The sequence below is a fragment of the Haliotis rufescens genome, unplaced genomic scaffold, assembly GCF_023055435.1.
Source record: "Haliotis rufescens isolate VD_foot unplaced genomic scaffold, xgHalRufe1.0.p SCAF_16, whole genome shotgun sequence".
NCBI lineage: Eukaryota > Metazoa > Mollusca > Gastropoda > Lepetellida > Haliotidae > Haliotis > Haliotis rufescens.
The window spans coordinates 10,138,710-10,158,027 of NW_025963846.1; the positions used below are offsets into that span (position 1 = coordinate 10,138,710).

At 41.0% G+C, this 19,318-nt stretch overlaps 1 protein-coding gene and 1 long non-coding RNA gene across 3 annotated transcripts in view; one reads left to right on the forward strand and one right to left on the reverse strand.

Moving 5' to 3' along the window:
• Positions 1-10,979, forward strand: part of LOC124134581 (myotubularin-related protein 14-like) — a 38,033-nt gene extending 27,054 nt beyond the window's left edge. Inside the window, exons 17-19 of one of the 2 annotated variants that reach the window (XM_046499490.2) lie at positions 118-297; positions 5,102-5,212; positions 10,327-10,979. In XM_046499490.2, the coding sequence (XP_046355446.1) occupies positions 118-297; positions 5,102-5,212; positions 10,327-10,522 (487 nt within the window). In that variant the 3' untranslated portion in view covers positions 10,523-10,979. The remainder of the gene's footprint in view (positions 1-117; positions 298-5,101; positions 5,213-10,326) is intronic. The other variant, XM_046499500.2, reaches the window with a different exon arrangement.
• A 573-nt stretch (positions 10,980-11,552) lies between these two features.
• Positions 11,553-16,064, reverse strand: LOC124134608. Its single transcript, XR_006861126.2, has 2 exons — positions 15,909-16,064; positions 11,553-11,749 (listed from the first exon to the last, which is right to left on the reverse strand). It is a non-coding gene; the product is annotated as an uncharacterized LOC124134608 (long non-coding RNA).
• Between the last annotated feature and the right edge of the window lie 3,254 nt (positions 16,065-19,318).

Consider the following 19,318-nt stretch of genomic DNA (forward strand, 5'->3'; position numbering starts at 1 on the left):
CTCTGAAATATTTCTGTTTGAAAAGCAAAACTTGTTTTGAGTCAGTATCACTTATAAAAGTTATTAAAGTTCATATTGCTGTAACTATGGTAGCAATGATTCCACCATCTGTTGCAGCCACTCCATGTTCAGCGTGGCTTCCCTGAGTAAACACTCCCCGAGCTCCAAGAGCAGCCTCTCATCAGACAGTTCCCACTCACGATCGTCCCCCCTCCAGACAACTTCCAGTCCGATGGCCGTCCCGTGCAGACGCAGACTTGCAGATGGAGCCAGGTCAAACTCGCCAGGTCTAGGAAGGTTAGTAACCATGGTAACACCAACATGATGACACCTGCACACTTCAAGAAGAGGCTGTCGTAGGATGGGCCACAAAGTAGTCAAAAACCTTTTACTGAACTTCCCTCAACTTTCCCAAATTTATTTTCTGTAGATTAATGTGTTAATATGTAGACTGAATTTCTTAGCAGTGCTTACTAGACTCAAGCTTGGACCTCGTAGTAATGTTGCTGAATGTTATGACATCCTTGTGAAAAATATTGTGTCTAATTAGGAGTTAGTGCAGTTATAGTTGGTTTGTTGTTTAATGCTGCACTCAGCAATATTCCAGCTGTATGATGGCAGTCTGTAAATAATCGAGTCTGGACCAGACAATCCAGTGACTGACATCATGAGCATCGATCCACGCTATTGGGATCGATGACATGCATCAACCAAGTCAGCGAGTCAGACCACCTGATCCCGTTAGTAGCCTCTTACGAAAAGCATAGTAGCCTTTTACAGCAAGCATGGGTTGCTGAAGACCTTTTCTACCCCGGATCTTCATGGGTCATTGTGGTTAAAACATTGTGAATATTATGAATGTTTTGTTTACTTGAATTTATCCTCCATTAGCTTGTGCCAATGTCATCATTCACTACATAGTAACAGGTGGACCAGTTGATTTTGACAGACGTACAGTTTCAAATCTTCGGCACATTGAAATCAGTAGGAAAAATGCACTTGGCATTGTATTAGTGCACTAGTGTTGAAGGTTGCCGAGCGCTGGTAGAATAATAGACTGTAAGGGTATGTCCTTATGTGTATTCACTATTATGGCTAGTAAATATTTGAGGTTACTTTGGCTGAAGGGGTCGTTGTTGAGCCAGGTTTTACAGAAATGTACCCTAGCCAAATTCAAAATACAGAAATGTATCCTAGGATGAGTCCAATCCGCCGCATGGCGCAATGCGTGTTACCGGTTCTATAGGTATTAGCGGCTTCCTGTATGCCAAACTGCGGTTAAATTCAACATGTCAGTACTATCATACTGTTGTATGAGATGCATTCCAGAATATCATATTGAAACAATCATTCACTGTGATGTTAGTACATTAATCTAATATTCTGGCAATATTCCGTTATGCACACATGCAGTCGTAATCAGGCAGACCGGAACTACATCATGAACCTGTTTTTGTTTTGGGTTTGGAAATACGGACTCGTCCCCCATTTAGGGTACCAAGTACGTTTCTGTATTCTATGTACCTGGGGTACATATCTGTAGTACCTGTGCCAACAACGACCCCTTCGGCGTTACTTTGCATCCCTGAATTACCAGGAGGTGGTATTTTGTGTTGTTCAAACTTAAACTCAGCTATTGAGTAAGAGTAAGAAGTGATTAAACACTGTTTCAGCAGCTTATCTGTTGTAATGGCTTTACAAACTTGGCTCACAGACGATGCTGAAGAAGCAACAACAGATCACTTGGAAGAGAAAATATGTTAAAGGTGTCGTGCATTTTATGATTGTGCACACCCTTTGTGTAGTGGTACGACCTCAGATCAAACTATCGGTATTGTGTGTTTAAGACTGAAAAAAGCCGCACATTGTCCATGTTATGTTTGTCCGTCTCGCCCTAAACAGTAACCATGGTAACTCCAGTTCCCTGAAAGTATCCTGACTCCTGCATCCTGCATAGTGAAAGTATCCTGCCATGTGTGTCTGGAACGTGTGTGCTTCATCCTGCACAGTGGAAGTATCCTGCCATGTGTGTCTGGGACGTTTGCGCTTCATCCTGTACAGTGAAAGTATCCTGCCATGTGTGTCTGGGACGTGTGTGCTTCATCCTGCACAGTGAAAGTATGCTGCCATGTGTGTCTGGGACGTGTGTGCTTCATCCTGCACAGTGAAAGTATCCTGCCATGTGTGTCTGGGACGTGTGTGCTTCATCCTGCACAGTGAAAGTATCCTGCCATGTGTGTCTGGGACGTGTGTGCTTCATCCTGCACAGTGAAAGTATCCTGCCATGTGTGTCTGGGACGTGTGTGCTTCATCCCACACAGTGAAAGTATCCTGCCATGTGTGTCTGGGACGTGTGTGCTTCATCCTGCACAGTGAAAGTATGCTGCCATGTGTGTCTGGGACGTGTGTGCTTCATCCTGCACAGTGAAAGTATCCTGCCATGTGTGTCTGGGACGTGTGTGCTTCATCCTGCACAGTGAAAGTATCCTGCCATGTGTGTCTGGGACGTGTGTGCTTCATCCTGCACAGTGAAAGTATCCTGCCATGTGTGTCTGGGACGTGTGTGCTTCATCCCACACAGTGAAAGTATCCTGCCATGTGTGTCTGGGACGTGTGCGCTTCATCATGTACAGTGAAAGTATCCTGCCATGTGTGTCTGGGACGTGTGTGCTTCATCCTGTACAGTGAAAGTATCCTGCCATGTGTGTCTGGGACGTGTGCGCTTCATCCTGCACAGTGAAAGTATCGTGCCATGTGTGTCTGGGACGTGTGTGTTTCATCCTGCACAGTGAAAGTATCCTGCCATGTGTGTCTCGGACGTGTGCGCTTCATCCTGTACAGTGAAAGTATCCTACCATGTGTGTCTGGGACCTGTGTGCTTCATCCAGCACAGTGAAAGTATCCTACCATGTGTGTCTGGGACGTGTGTGCTTCATCCTGCACAGTGAAAGTATCGTGCCATGTGTGTCTGGGACGTGTGTGTTTCATCCTGCACAGTGAAAGTATCCTGCCATGTGTATCTCGGACGTGTGCGCTTCATCCTGTACAGTGAAAGTATCCTACCATGTGTGTCTGGGACCTGTGTGCTTCATCCTGTACAGTGAAAGTATCCTACCATGTGTGTCTGGGACGTGTGTGCTTCATCCTGCACAGTGAAAGTATCCTGCCATGTGTGTCTGGGACATGTGCGCTTCATCCTGTACAGTGAAAGTATCCTGCCATGTGTGTCTGGGACGTGAGTGCTTCATCCTGTACAGTGAAACTCTTCTTGTTATCCAGACTGTAGAACACCCATGGAGCCTGTCCAAATGTTTCTTCTGGATAAATAAGGCATGTTTATGGAGTGCTCTCATTCTGTATCCATCTCTGCATTTCCAGCATCATGACCTTGATGACTCGACTTGAGTGTTTGAGCCTTTGCGTACTTACCCAACATGCTCATGGTATCAGTCACGTTGGGTATTGATAGTTTTTTTTGGGCATTGAATATCTTTTTACTCCCTTGCGGGACGTAACACCTTGGTTATGCCTCACTCATTGCAGTAGAGTTCATATATGTGTGATGATATCAGTAAATGTAGATCGGGAAATACTAGGTACGCAAGTTGAAAAGGAAACGAGTGTTGTCATACCATTGTGTTTTTAAAACTGTCATGTATATTTATACACAAGAAACTGAAAATTAATTGGGTAATGATGATATATTTTGTGTCTCAGTGTCGTACCCATGTTTGTGGGTAATAATGATATATTTTTTTTGTCTTAGCGGCATACCCGTGTTTGTGGGTAATAATGATATATTTTGTGTCTCAGCGTCGTACCCATGTTCAAGGGTAATAATGATATATTTTGCGCTCAGCGTCATACCCATGTTTGTGGGTAATAATGATATATTTTGTGTCTTAGCGTCATACCTGTGTTTGTGGGTAATATTGATATATTTTGTGTCTCAGCGTCATACCCGTGTTCGAGGGTAATAATGATATATTTTGTGTCTCAGCGTCATACCCATGTTTGTGGGTAATAATGATATATTTTGTGTCTCAGCATCATACCCATGTTCAAGGGTAATAATGATATATTTTGTGTCTCAGCGTCATACCCATGTTTGTGGGTAATAATGATATATTTTGTGTCTTAGCGTCATACCTGTGTTTGTGGGTAATAATGATATATTTTGTGTCTCAGCGTCATACCCATGTTTGTGGGTAATAATGATATATTTTGTGTCTTAGCGTCATACCTGTGTTTGTGGGTAATAATGATATATTTTGTGTCTCAGCGTCATACCCATGTTTGTGGGTAATAATGATATATTTTGTGTCTTAGCGTCATACCTGTGTTTGTGGGTAATAATGATATATTTTGTATCTCAGTGTCATACCCGTGTTCGAGGGTAATAATGATATATTTTGTGTCTCAGCGTCGTACCCGTGTTCGAGGGTAATAATGATATATTTTGTGTCTCAGCGTCGTACCCATGTTTGTGGGTTTCATAAAAGGGGTAAATGTCTTTGATGAACATCACTTTGAATTTCCTCCAATATGAGCAAGTGAGTTGGGTTTAACCCTGCTTTGTCCAGTATTCCAGTGATATCACAGAGTGTTAGCTTAATGTGGCAGGAAAGCCCCAAGTGGTCTCAGATGCTTACCACTTTGATGAAACCCACAAGCGTCCACAGGTATGGTGCTGACGAACCTAGAAACATATCTGGAGCAAACCAGAATTTCGAACCCATGATCATAGGCTTAGCAGATGTGGAACCAGGATTTTGAAAAAGGGAGTGCACATATTTCGACATGCAGTGACTTGGCTGAGGGCGCAGTTAGCGTATAAGGTGTCTGAAAAAAGGGGGGATAACCCCCTTCTGGATCTGCGAGTGCCAAGTGTTTCTTCTCTACAACACATCTGTCTGTACGGGCACTCAAGTGCATGGGATTTTCTTGATGCTAATTGCAGTGCTTGCTTTATGCTAAATCTAGGCATGCTCTATGCTAAATCCAGGCATGCTCTATGCTAAGCCTGTGCATGTTGTAGCTTTGTCCCGTGCATGCCCTTGCTCTACGCTACATGATGTGTATGCTGTATGCTGTGTTGTAGCTGGCAGATCATCAGCAGTACAGGGAGTCTGAGAGGCTGCCACGATTCCCCCCACGTCAGCAGCGGCGGCGGCAAGTCAAGCAGCAGCAGCAGCCACATCAGCTTCAGCTCGTATGTCCTCCTCTCCTCCTCCACCTCCTCACGCGTATCTCTACACGCAATAACACACTCTGTCCTCATCAAGTTCTTGCTTGTGATTATATACCTTGTATTTGACCTTATTAGACTAATTGCTTATCTCATCTCATTCCAAAAGGTAGTGGAAACTTCCTGTGCTGTGTTCCTGGAGAACAGAGAAACATCTCACCCAAATGCACCCCTGATCAGCGCCGGGATACCAGAACCACATGACCAAGACCGATAATTCTTCACTGTCTCATTTTCAAGCTATCTGTATATTTGAGAAAAAATTTCTGTGCTTCATAATCCAAGCTATCTGTTCAAAATTAACCTTTTTCAATAATTATTTTTCAACTATTTTATGCATCATACCTAATGATTACCTTTATATTTTGGCTTAAATTTTTATCATATTTTGGCCTTTAAACAGCCTTCTGTTTCATAATGAAAACTTATAATATATGCAAAATATGTGTTCACATTTGGACCCTCACCCTATCTGCTCCACCGTCATTACTCAACACTGCACTGCGGAGAGTACTGGTAGATGCAGTTGCTGTGCCCCTTCAGGGGAAGAAGAATTGGTTAAATATATCTTCATAGTGCAGAGGAAGAAGATGGATTGAAAAAGACGAGAGTCTTCACACTCTACATCTTCACTGGAGGCGGCGTTAATGAAGAAAAAGACTACAGTGGATTGAGAATCCACACTCTGCCTCTTCAGAGGAAGGAAGAGATTTGACATACTGGTAGAGGAAGTTCATCTTGAACTTACTCCTCATGAGGCCATTCCAGTCACCCTTCCCCCACTTCCTCTACTAGCAGCAAAAATTCCAAATAATTGAGATCTAAAGAGAAAGTCTCTAGGCAACGTATAAGTCTTCAGGATTTTGCAGTGAAGAAGAGCTCTTCTTCTGCTCCTTCAAAGCTGTCTCCCCGTGTAAGAGAGTATTTCTACATTGAGGTTATTACCTCCACAAAGCCACTACCTTCATCATCGTTCGCAAAGGGGTTCTTCTGCAACTTCTGCAACTCTGAAGCAGAAAATACCTACGTGCAGCCGTCTACTTCTGCACAACTCCAGACGTTTGTGAACCCTTCAACATGATCACAGTTTCAATTTGATATGCAGGACCCAACCCTTATACAGTCCCTCACCTTCGTGCAGCCACGGGGTCTGTCACCTCTACCTCAGCACTCCATGGTAACTGCTCTATCCTGACGATCATGGAAGGATGGTTCTGGAGATAAGATACAGTCTTCGTGAACCATTATCTCAGTGACTGTGCGACACAGGATGTTGATGACATTCACCAGTTTGGACCTCTAGTAGTTCCCCAACAACTCACTCTTCCTTCCAGAAGATAACTATGAGATAACACTCTCCTGCAATCATGTAGACTTGTCGACATCAGGTTACTGTTTCATAACCATTGACTTAAGAGTCCATGCCCCGTGTTACTTTCAGTTCAGAACATGAGTGATAATTATTGTGTTAAGTTTATTGTTCTTCTCGTAACACTTTAATTGTTCAAGGCAAATATAATATAAGGTTAATATCTCAAGAAGCCGTAACAAATCCACGAAATTTAAGAGATTTACTTCCCTTTTTTCACAAAAAGTAAGGTGTTACCCCAATAGGTACAAGAAGAAAACAATGCAGATTATCAAGCTCGTTCCCACTGGGTTTATAGAACAAGTCTCGACAATCACACATGCTGGTGGAACCAACCACCTTCTGTGAGATTCAAACAATTAGTAAGAGTCAGGATAAGGTAAAATAGGCATATTTTAGGGTAAAAATATCATTTATACTTATCCTGACTTCTACACTAGAGTACCTTCCCGGCCTTCCCCTCACTACTGATGTGTTTCGGACCTTTAAGAAGGAGAAAAAGTGAGTGATGCGTAACGGGTCTTGGTCACGTGGCTCCGGTGCATCTGTGTGGATCAGAGGTCCGTTTTGGTGAGATGTTTTCTCTGTTCTCCAGGAACACAGCATGGGAAGTTTCCACTACCTTTGGGAATGAGATGAGAAAAGCAATTAGTATGAGTCGATATAAATGATATATTTACCCTATAAATTACATATGTGTTATTTTGTGGTAGAATTGTTAATATGTTTTTTTGTCATAGATTTGTAATTGTGTTGCTCCCTGCCACCAGCTGGAGTAGTTTAATACCAGTTTCCATCACATGCATGAGTTTAACAGCTGAATTACTACTAAGGCAATTTTGTTTACTGGGACTGGACTGTGAGTGCTTCATAAGTTTGAGTGAGTGAGTGAATATGGTTTTACCCTACTTTTACTAATATTCCAGCAATGTCACGCAAAGGACACCAGAAATGGGCTTCACACATTGTACCCATGTCAGGAATTGAACCCAGCTCTTTGGCATGACGGGCGAACGCTTTAACCACTAGGCTACCCGACCGACCGTCATAGATTTGATACTTAGAGAGAAACCTACGTGCAACAAGGAATTACGAATTGTCTACGAATTATTTTTGTAATTCCGAGACTTGGCATGAAACTTTGTACATTATTTCATAAGGGACAGATATTCTGGAATTTAGGAGTTGGTTAATACCCACATTTTTTTTTTCTGTGAAAATTTATAAAAAATAGCGTTTACATCTCAAATGTATTGTTGGAAAAAGGTCATCGTCATGTTACAGTATGTTAATATAATGTCATGTTGCTGTTGGCATGTAATAGTTGTTATAACTATCAGTGAAAATTATTGAAAATAATTTCACCTTTTTGCCCCTATGGGAAATATACAATACATCCATCACACATGACTACATACCGTAAGAGGTGTCTATGCTTGTCGTAAGAGACGAACAACGGGATCAGGTGGTCTGGCAAACAAAACATATGGTTGAACTAACTCACCGTGGCTTCAGATCTGGTGCTTCTGATGTGAGGATGATAGCTATTCTCAATTCAGAGTATTTAACTTTTTCTGAGATAAGTATATTTTAAATGTAGGCTTAACTTTCAAACTTAAAATATATATAGTGTGCATTCTATTGAGTATGATGTAATTATCAACTAATGTGCCAAATTCATACATTAAAACCGAGCTGTATATGTGTCACTCATTCTTTACGGTTTTGCATAAAAGTATTATAAATAGTACCGTATATAACTTTTTGAAATATTTTCGCCAAGTGTGGATACACCATTCAGCTATAAGAAAACATACTTATTTGTTTGTGTGCTTAGTTTGTAGCAAATAGATAAAAGGTGAGCATTTACTAATTTGGCGAAAATATGTATTTTCGTCAAATTCGTCCAGCGAAATTCAAAGTATGATGCCATACAGTGCATTGTAAGGGTTATTTACGTGAAGATGTCAAACAACCCTCAGTGGAAGTCATGAGATATAGGCCCTAGCTGCCTGACCCGTGAAGATCCGGGGTAGGTTAGGTCTTCAGCAACCCACGCTTGCCATAAAAGGTGATTCTGCTTGTCCTAATATTAGACTAACGGATCGGGTGGTCAGGCTCGCTGACTTGGTTGATGCATGTCATCGATCCCAATTGCATGGATCGATGTTCATGATGTCAATCACTGGATTGTCTGGTCCAGACTCAATTATATACAGACCGCCGTCATATTGCTGGAATATTGCTGTGTATAGCGTAAAACAACAAACCAACCAACCAACCAACCAACCAACCAACCGAAGGTTTTACTATGTCAATCAAAACCGTTCCGTGGTCTAATGGTTGGAGTGTCTGACTACTGATACGGAGGTTGTGAGTTTGATTCCCGTCAACCATAATGAAAAAGTTTCAAATCTCATCTTCGGTGTTAGAACATTAGAACATCTGCTTCTCTAATCATCAGGTCTTGCCAGGAAAAAGTAAAACTTCATACTCGGTCTTACCAGGAAAAAGTAAAACTCACTAAGAAAAAGTAGAACCTCTTGAGAGGTCATAACGAAAAAACAAGTAACGTCCAAAACAATGGCCATTATCCGTGATAGGTTTATAAGTTTTACACAAATAATTGTAACTAGAAATTCGGTTTTATGTATGGTCCAATTGATGGTTTGAAATGTTTGAATGTAATTGTGTCAGTGCAGTGTTCCATGTTTCTGTTTTGTGTTTCTGTTTACACAACTTTTATTGACACCAAACAACGCTCTACTGTTTATAATAATGATGAACATAATGAAGTGTTGATGAATCACAGTTATCAGGGCATTTGATTGTAAAACATTGAGTGTTTCTTTGTTATGTTAGTATTCCAGTTCAACTTTTCATTTTTTTTAAATTGTCTTCATTAACACATTACAAAGGTGAGCTTCAGTACATGTGGTTAAGATGTATCAAATCTTTGAAACGCATTAGACGTGATACACATAAGGAAGAGAATTTGTGGATGTGACTTCTTTATTATGAGGAACACAACATTTTGAGTATGTACTTACTCCTTCATCAGGGGGGCGGTCGGGTAGCCTAGTGGTTAAAGCGTTCGCTCGTCACGCCGCAGACCCGGGTTCGATTCCCAACATGGGTACAATGTGTGAAGCCCATTTCTGGTGTCCCCCGCCGTGATATTGCTGGAATATTGCTAAAAGCGGCGTAAAACCATACTCACTCACTCACTCCTTCATCAGGTGATTTCACTATTTCATTACTTTACAGGACCCTCATGTTTCCTGTAAGGAGTGAGTGAGTGAGTGAGGTTGGTTTTACGCCGCTTTTAGCAATATTCCAGCAATATCACGGCGGGGGACACCAGAAATGGGCTTCACACATTGTACCCATGTTGGGAATCGAACCCGGGTCTGCGGCGTGACGAGCGAACGCTTAAACCACTAGGCTACCCGACCGCCCCTTCCTGTAAGGACCCTTGAAATAGTAATTGGGCTCCACTGGCCCCCTGTTTTTGTAGGTTCAGATAAACCCCTGCATAGCTCTGGTAGGCTGAGAAAATTCATCTCGCATCACCATTTGTCATGTTAATATACCAGTAGAACATTTCATTTGAGATAATGGTCTTCATTAACACCTTACATAGGAGGGCTTCAATTCCTCACTCACTCATTGAATGTTAGTTGACCTTCACTTTCCTTTTTTATTCTAGGTGTCACGAGGCTACAGAAGGTGCCGAGCAGACCTTACGTTGGCAGCGTCTCGACTCAGTGTGGCGCATGTTCCACAACGCTTACAGCAACTCTGTGTATGTCCGGCCTGGGGCAGAGGCCGGCAGCGGTGCAATATCCTCGCTGTTGGAGAAAGTAGGAATCAAATCCTCAGGGAAATCTAACTCTGTTATATAACACTGTCGCCAGCAGTAGGAACAGTTTAGTTAGCTGATGTAGTCCGGTTCCTCACATGAATACACTGACGGGGGTCACTGTCGACACCTGTATCAGGCCTACCAAGGAAACTGCCCGACTTCAATAAAAAATATCACCACAACACACAAGAAATCGGCAGCATAAAACAAGGAGAACAGAAACGAGGAAACATCATTATAAATCTCAGAGCATGCTGTCGAAAACATGGAATCATCTTCGCTAAAACACACAGACCGCAGCCCACACCAAACACCTCACTGTACACTGTGTGCATGTGTTTATCTGCCCATCCCATTTTAAAGAGGACTGCCTCTTGGGTCTAGTGGTAGAGCGTCCGCCTGGAGAGCGGAAGGTCCAGGGTTCGATCCCTGACCGCGTCATACCAAAAGACGTTAAAAGATGGTACTTGTTGTTACCCTGTCTGGCGCTCGGCATTAAGGGGCTAAAACAAGGACTGGTCGGCTCGGAGTCGGTATACTGTGTCTGAGTGGAGAATTCATGTTAAACTGCGGCATGGTATCTCAGTGAGCTAGCACTATAAATCGGCATCAGTCTGGACTAGTACAAGCAGCCACACACACATACACACACACACACACTCAGAGGCATGCACGTCGCTATATAAGTGCAATAATCTTGGATGCGATGTTAAACCCCATTTCACCTCACCATTTTAAAAAGTGTCGAAAATAAATTTCTGATGTGGTTGGACGTCCAAATACATTTACACATTTAGATTATTCCATTTTTGTGCGGTAACTTGTAAATTTACTCGCTGTTTGTTGATCCTCGGGACATGACATTCAACTTCCTTCTTGTTCTGTGCATGCCTAGTTTGGAAGGCTGTGGTCTGTGTCTTTTAACGCTGCTGTTTCCAAGTCTTTGGCGGCATGCTCTCAGATTTATAATACAATTTCTTAGTCATTGTAGCTCTTATCATGTTGATTATATTATAAGGCCTTTTTAGGATCAGTGGTGTAGATTTGGACTTGTACATTTACAAGCATTGGTTAGAGTAGGGTGTAGTGGGGCAGTTTAGTGATTCATGACTTCGCTAGTCATGCCAAAGGTCAGTTTGATGCACTTTTCTGGTTTTCCCTACAGTGATTTCCCTATGTGGCTCAATCTCATTAAAATCAGATCTTAGTTCTCGTTATCGCTAAACAAGATCTGAGGACATCCCACTACGGGTCACGTCAGAACGACCTGTCATCCGACCGATCAGAGTGTCGCTTACCAGATCATGAAAGTGACAGGCGGAATGTGTTTTCTAATCATGCAACCTCGAAATATTTAACATGGGGTATTCCGAACGACAGTTACGGGTTTTATGATCATATCCATACAACCTAGGCCATCTGTAAGCCATTCCAGAATGTTCATTTTATCAGTTTTAAAATTTCTAATCGAGAATACTTCAAAATATGTTTCAAAGCGTAGTCGCCAGTTTGAAACTAGTGTCGTAAAGCACGAGAAAGCTGCCTTCTGATTGGCTAATGTTGATTTCTTGTCAGTCATTTCATTGATCGGTCAAAATTTGCGAAAGGTCGTTCTGACGTGACCCGTAATGGGATGTCCTCAGATCTTTGTTTAGCGCTAGCAAAAACTAAGATCTGATTTTAATGAGATTGTTATGTGGCTAAACAAGGCGTAAAACCTAACTCTAACTCACTGACTGGGGTGAGTTTACTAGCCTGGGTACATGGGTCAGAGCAGATAATGTACATTGTAAAACCATCAAGCACATTGGTTGTATACTCCCAAGGGAGCTGAGAATCAATTTGAATTGCAGATCTGTGGACCGTGTAATTATGTCCCCATGTTGTGTTGAGTATTGCACTTTATAAGGGGCCAAAGATAATAAGTAACTGAGCTCAGTCACAAAGGTCATTATATATAGACAATTGTCGTTGTTGTAATACCGTATTCGACGAAATAAGCGCCCAGGGCGCTCTCAATAAATAATAATAGTGGGGCTGTTATTAGAATATTATTTTGGTGAAGAAAAAAAAAGTTGAAAGATAAATTTCGTGGTTTATGCGGACATCCCGAAATGTTTATGTACGACAGATAATTTTTTTCCAGAATTTAACTGCCCATAATTAAGGGTGAATATAACACACCAGTGCGTATTATACACGAATAGATAGGTCTTGTGTACATTGATCAATTGGAAGGGGTGCTAACTGAGATTGTTCACAAGCCAATATCTTAGCAAATATCGCCGTGGGCGCTTATTAGAGCGGGGCGCTTATTACGTCGAATACGGTAAGTACCTTGGGTACTATAAAAAATTTAATATGGGGGTGTTGATTAAAACCATACACATGTTAAACTTATTGTCAGAGATCGAGAACAGACTTACTTCAAACTTCCAAACCCTGCTGTGTTTACTGCAAAAAGAACTGTAATATGCTCAAGAAAATAGTGATTGTCTTGTAAATTGTCATGTCTGATACCTTGTGCTTCTAAAGATTATTTAGAGGTTGTTCTAGAAGTTGATCAGGGGCGCTTAATACGGTGAATCAAGTAATAGGCAACTTATTACGTACCTGAAGTACCTTTTATTATTGGAAGGTACAATATTGTCTACCTGAGTGTACTCACTGATTCTGTGGGGGGCATGGGTGGCCCAGTCGTCTAAAGCGCCGCGATTCGCTGTCCAGAGTTGCGTCCCTTGGACACGCAAGAAACCTATGATTGTGGGTTCGCATCCCGGTTCGCCCCGATTATGTTTCTAGGTTTGTCAGCACCATACCCGTGCTCGTGGGTTTCACCAAAGTTTTAAACGTCTGAGACCTGCATCACTTCGGGCTTTCCTCCCACATTAAACTGACACGCCGTGATATAACTGGAATACTGTTAAAAGCGGCGTTAAACCCAACTCACTCACTCACTCACTCACTGATTCTGTGTCGACAATGACCCCCAACAACCTTGTTGCACTGAGTCTGGCCCAGGCCAAATAGGATGTTTTCAGGGTCCAACTAGTGCTCACAGTTTGTTATTGTTGATTTATTTCCTGAACAGGGAAAGGTATTGAACATCTCACAACTTTCCCCAAGTGTTCGTTTTCATAAACACACTAAACCACCCAGCTAGCTGTGAAGTTTAGAATTGGTCTTCAGCAACCCATGCCCACTTATGAGGTGACTAGCGGGATCAGGTGGTCAGGCTAGCAGACATGGTTGATGCATGTCATCATATCCCAATTGCCTAGATGCTTGATGCTCATGATGTCAATCACTGGATTGTCTGGTCCAGACTTGATTATTTATTGACCGCCATCATACAGATGGAATACTGCGGAGTGCTGAGTTAAACAATAAACAAACAAAATAAAAAACTAAACCACTTTGCTAGCATGATGAATGTTATCCAGTCTAAATATTGGTATGTAGCTTACATCGGAGAGCAGACAGGAAGTCCTTTACTGTTTTTTTCTGCTGTACAGCTGTAGAACTGATCAGTTTCAGTCAGATGATGTTGATAATGAAACTGCCCACAGTTTATCTATATTATTGAATGTCAGCATCTACTGTGTTGACAGATTAAACATGCTTACAGAATTAAGGTAATAAATATATTTTATTGATTTACTAGATCGGTGCTCAATGTCAATCACTGGATTGTCTGGTCCAGACAGGATAACTTACAGATCACAGTCATACAAATGGAAAAGTGCTGAGTGCAGCATTAAACAACAAACAAACAAACAAACAAACAATAAATGACGTTGCCTTGACTTGCTGAGGACATGCACTTTTAGTAACAGTTCAAAATTCATAAATATTAAACTCATTGGGATGATTCAGATTGTGAATCATTCATGCACATATTTTAAGTTTTATCAAACAACATTTCAACTAAGGATGTATTTTATTCTCATATTTCTTTCTTTTGCCGTCCCCTCCCTCTATAACTGGGCACAGAGATGAGAAACACACAAGATAATATGTATGGGTTAAAGTGATTACAGTAACCTACAAACTTTCTTTTGTTTATCCTGTGCTAATGTCATGGCATGTTATCAGCTGTGTGAGCTGACTAACAGGATATCATATGAGCCAGTGTGTACGGTACATGATCGTGACTAGTCCCATGTAAACACTTGACACTGACTGCTGCACAAGCTTGCAAGGATAATCCCAGGAAATGACAGACAAGGTCATCATGACCCAGAGTCCAGTCTCAGACTACAATTTTTACCTTACCTTGAATATGGTCTCCATAACCTGTAGATACTTGACAAACCCTGTGTTTTCTTGAAATGTTACAGGGATGCTGGGGTAGCCTAGTGGTTAAAGTGTTTGCTTGTCTCACCAAAGACACGGGTTCGATTCCCCACATGCGTACAATGTGTGAAGCCCATTTCTGCTGTGCCCCACCATGATATTGCTGGAATATTGCTAAGAGTGGCATAAAACAATACTCACTCACTCTCTGAAATATTACATTAGCGCCTCGAACACTGAATTGATGCAACACTTGTTGAAAGTAGGAAAGATATTAAAAGTACAAGATTTGGAAAAATACATTTGCAGAGAACCGATGGTCCTTAATTTCTAACTTTAATACATTAAAGAGCTGGAACTTAATTTCAAACAGTGTTACAACCAGATTTCCAGGGAAACTCTTAAGCTCCTGATATTGACAACTGAGGGTACAATTTTGTTATCCACCAGCTGATATTTACAGCTGTGATTAAAATGCTATTATCCAGCAGCTGATATTTAAAGCTATAAGTACAATTGTGTGATGCTTTGTACAATGCTGATAGTACAATGCTGTGATCCTCCAGCTGATAGTACAATGGTATGATCCACTAGCTGATAGTACAATGGTATGATCCACTAGCTGATAGTACAATGGTATGATCCACCAGCTGATAGTACAATGGTATGATCCACCAGCTGATAGTACAATGGTATGATCCACCAGCTGATAGTACAATGCTGTGATCCACCAGCTGATAGTACAATGGTATGATCCATTAGCTGACAGTACAATGGTATGACCCACCAGCTGCAAGTACGTTGATATGATCCACCAGCTGATATTTACCATCACCATCTCAGGTCAATCACCATTATAGGACACTGTGACCACTTTTTTGACAAAATATGTAATTCCAAAATTATTTTTAACATCATCTGTGATACACGGTATTTATAACCAAAGGAGAGGTTAGACATTTTATTGGTGTATATATTATTTAATCTGCTCAAAAAGGGTTCATGATCAATAATTATCTATTTTGTAAATATAGTGGCTGTGTTGTATTACAATCTCATTAAAATCAGACCTCAGTTCTCGCTGCCGCTAAACAAAGATCTGAGGACATGCCATTAGGGGTCAGAACGACCTTTCATCCAACCAATCAGAGCATCGCTTACCAAATTATGAAAGTGACAGTCGGAATGGGATTTCTAATTGTGCAACCTCGATAACATTAACTTGGAACGATAGTTATGGGCTTAACGACTGAATCCATACAATCTAGACCATCTATTAGCCATTCCAGACTGTTCTTTTGTTCAGCTTTCAAATTTGTATTCGAGAATTTGTCAAAATATGTTTCGAAGCGTAGTCGCCAATTTGAAATTAGTGTCGTAAAGCACGAGAAAGTTGCCCTCTGATTGGTCATTCCATTGGTTGGTCAAGGTTCGAGCAAGGTAGGTCTGACGTGACCCGTTATGGGATGTCCTCAGATCTTTGTGAGAACTAAGATCTGATTTTAATGAGATTGTGTTGTATTATTGTATTATATGTATATCTTATAACAATAATTAAAAGGTATTGTGGATACATATGCAGATATTGGACTTACTGTATGAAAATAGTCAAATATGTTGCTATTTGTGGTGTTTACTGTTGCTACCAACATGTAAGTAGCACCTTGATGAGTCACAGTTCATTGCAAAGAGTTGCATCCCCTAGGTGTGCCAGGATATGCTGATTGGAAATTATTTCCATATTTACCCTGATTATTAACCTTGTTTTATCTACACCGCACCCTCCTACTCCAATTGTCTACTTCACCATTCTTTTGGCTTGAATCATGGCCTATGTCACTCCGAGCTATTCAGAGTAGCGTTATACCCTACAGACTTTCGGCCTAAGACACGTCCCCAGAAATTATGAATTGGAAAAATACTGAATCAGAAAGGAAGAATATCTAGCTCAATAATAAACACTGACTGTAATTAACATTCTGATTGTGTATTCAAGTCAGGCCTGGTACTCAAGAAAAATTGGTCTGCCTTGATTGCTTACACTGAAATTCATGAAAAATAGAAATATATGATTATTGATCCTTTACTTCTTTGCCCAGTATGATTATATTTTAATGTCATGTATTTTTATTTGTACAGTTGTATATTGACTGAGTCCTACTGTTATAAGTGATGCTGTAGGAGTACTGTGAGGTGGAGTCCTCGGATGTTTCTATGTCCTTATGTCACGCCCTTCAAGGTATTCAAGTCGACTTTTGTCTGTTCCTAGGTAGGTGAAGTATTTTCATGAATATGCGAAGGTCAGTGTTGCAACTTCTGGAATATTTACACAAGACATACAGGGGCCCAGGGCCTAAGACAGAATGGTTTTACAAGTTGCATCCTTGTATAGTCAGGATCTGCTTGTCTTGCATACAGCTTAGAGGCGCTTTCTGATTAGACTATTATTGTCTTGGTTCTCAGGCACCGCCCTTGTCATCGTAAAGTCTGCCGCATGTTTCATTTTTGTTTCCATTTTCAATTTTAAAAAATATAAAAATACTTAAAAACAATGTGATCCAAAATAGCACTCAGTTACTTCCCTTTACATGGGCACTGCTTTACTGAGCATCTCGTGTTATGGTCATGGCAGCAGTAGGAGTTTGTATACTTGTTTAATGGGGAGGCCCTGTCTCAGATTGATGGTACACAACTGTTTATTTGGTTACATACTAGTTTGAAGACCCCCCTATCCCCGAAAAAAACAAACAAAACACCACCCGCCACACTATTTCAAAAGTCATTGCCTGACCACCAATTCTTTTATTTTTTTAAGCCTTATAGCCCTTGTTTTTTTTTGGAGCAATTGTGGGGCAAATAGTCATCTATGTTTTTGCACCACATCCAATTAAACAATCACAGTTGTTCTTATTTCGTTAGTTTGAACTTAATTTTACGTTTTACATATATCTACTAATATTCAAGATGGTGGCGTACACTTTATGTTACACAGCCATTTGTCTCTAGCAGTAGATTGGCCTGATAGAGTCTGTCTGCCTGCCTGCCCATGGTGTACTCTCCGTATTAAAAACAGGAATATTTGAGCAAGGCCATGTTTCAACAAGATGACCAGTACAAGTTGTCGCTCTGGGGTAGTAGCAGGCAATTTCAGAGTCTGATATTCACACCCTGGTCTACATCTCATATCACTCAAACAAAATTTGAATTAACATATTTTAAGATTGAGGTTGTTATGAATTATTATCACCAATATTAGACATTGCGGAGGTGACTGGTATTGTACAAATAACAGGGTCAGTAAAGTGGGAAGGAACTTTTGCATTAAATGTGATGTTATATTACCTCTGAATTTTGAAATATAAGTCTTATTAGGCTTAAAATAAGAAAAGAATTGGTTCTCAGGCAATGGCTTTTGAAAATATACTGCAGGTAGGCGGTGTATTTTTTTTCTTCTTTGTTGTTCAAACTAGTATGTAACCAAATATACAGTTCTGTAACCAAATACAATCAACCTGGGAAAGGGCCTCCCTACATAAATGTATTCCTTGATGAGTAAATTACAGGACTACAGTATTTGACTACTGTTGGAGTTAGAATATTTAAGGATTTTTTTTTTTTTATAAAAAATGGAAATAAAAACGAAACATGCAGTGAACTTTATGATGATGGGTGCGGTGCCTGAGAACCAAGGGGGCGGTCAGGTAGCCTAGTGGTTAAAGCATTCGCTCATCACGCCGAAGACCCGGGTTCGATTCCTGACATGGGTACAATGTGTGAAGCCCATTTCTGGTGTCCCCCGCCGTGATATTGCTGGAATATTGCTAAAAGCGGCGTAAAACCATACTCACTCACTCACTCACTCACTGAGAACCAAGACTATTATGTTTTTTAGCCTTACCCTTACCCATTTTATAGGGCCACAAGCACTTAGTTTGTCAGTATTTTTTTTTTTTTTATCCTGTTAGGTGATAGCATATTGCATCAAATGAAGTTGTTCTAAACAAGGACCCACTATTTTGACATGTATTAAACATGGGGGGTAACACAAGATAATATGTATGGGTTAAAGTGATTACAGTAACCTACAAACTTTCTTTTGTTTATCCTGTGCTAATGTCATGGCATGTTATCAGCTGTGTGAGCTGACTAACAGGATATCATATGAGCCAGTGTGTACGGTACATGATCGTGACTGGTCCCATGTAAACACTTGACACTGACTGCTGCACAAGCTTGCAAGGATAATCCCAGGAAATGACAGACAAGGTCATCATGACCCAGAGTCCAGTCTCAGACTACAATTTTTACCTTACCTTCAATATGGTCTCCATAACCTGTATATACTTGACAAACCCTGTGTTTTCTTGAAATGTTACAGGGGTGGTGGGGTAGCCTAGTGGTTAAAGTGTTTGCTTGTCTCACCAAAGACACGGGTTCGATTCCCCACATGCGTACAATGTGTGAAGCCCATTTCTGGTGTCCCCCGCCGTGATATTGCTGGAATATTGCTAAAAGCGGCGTAAAACCATACTCACTCACT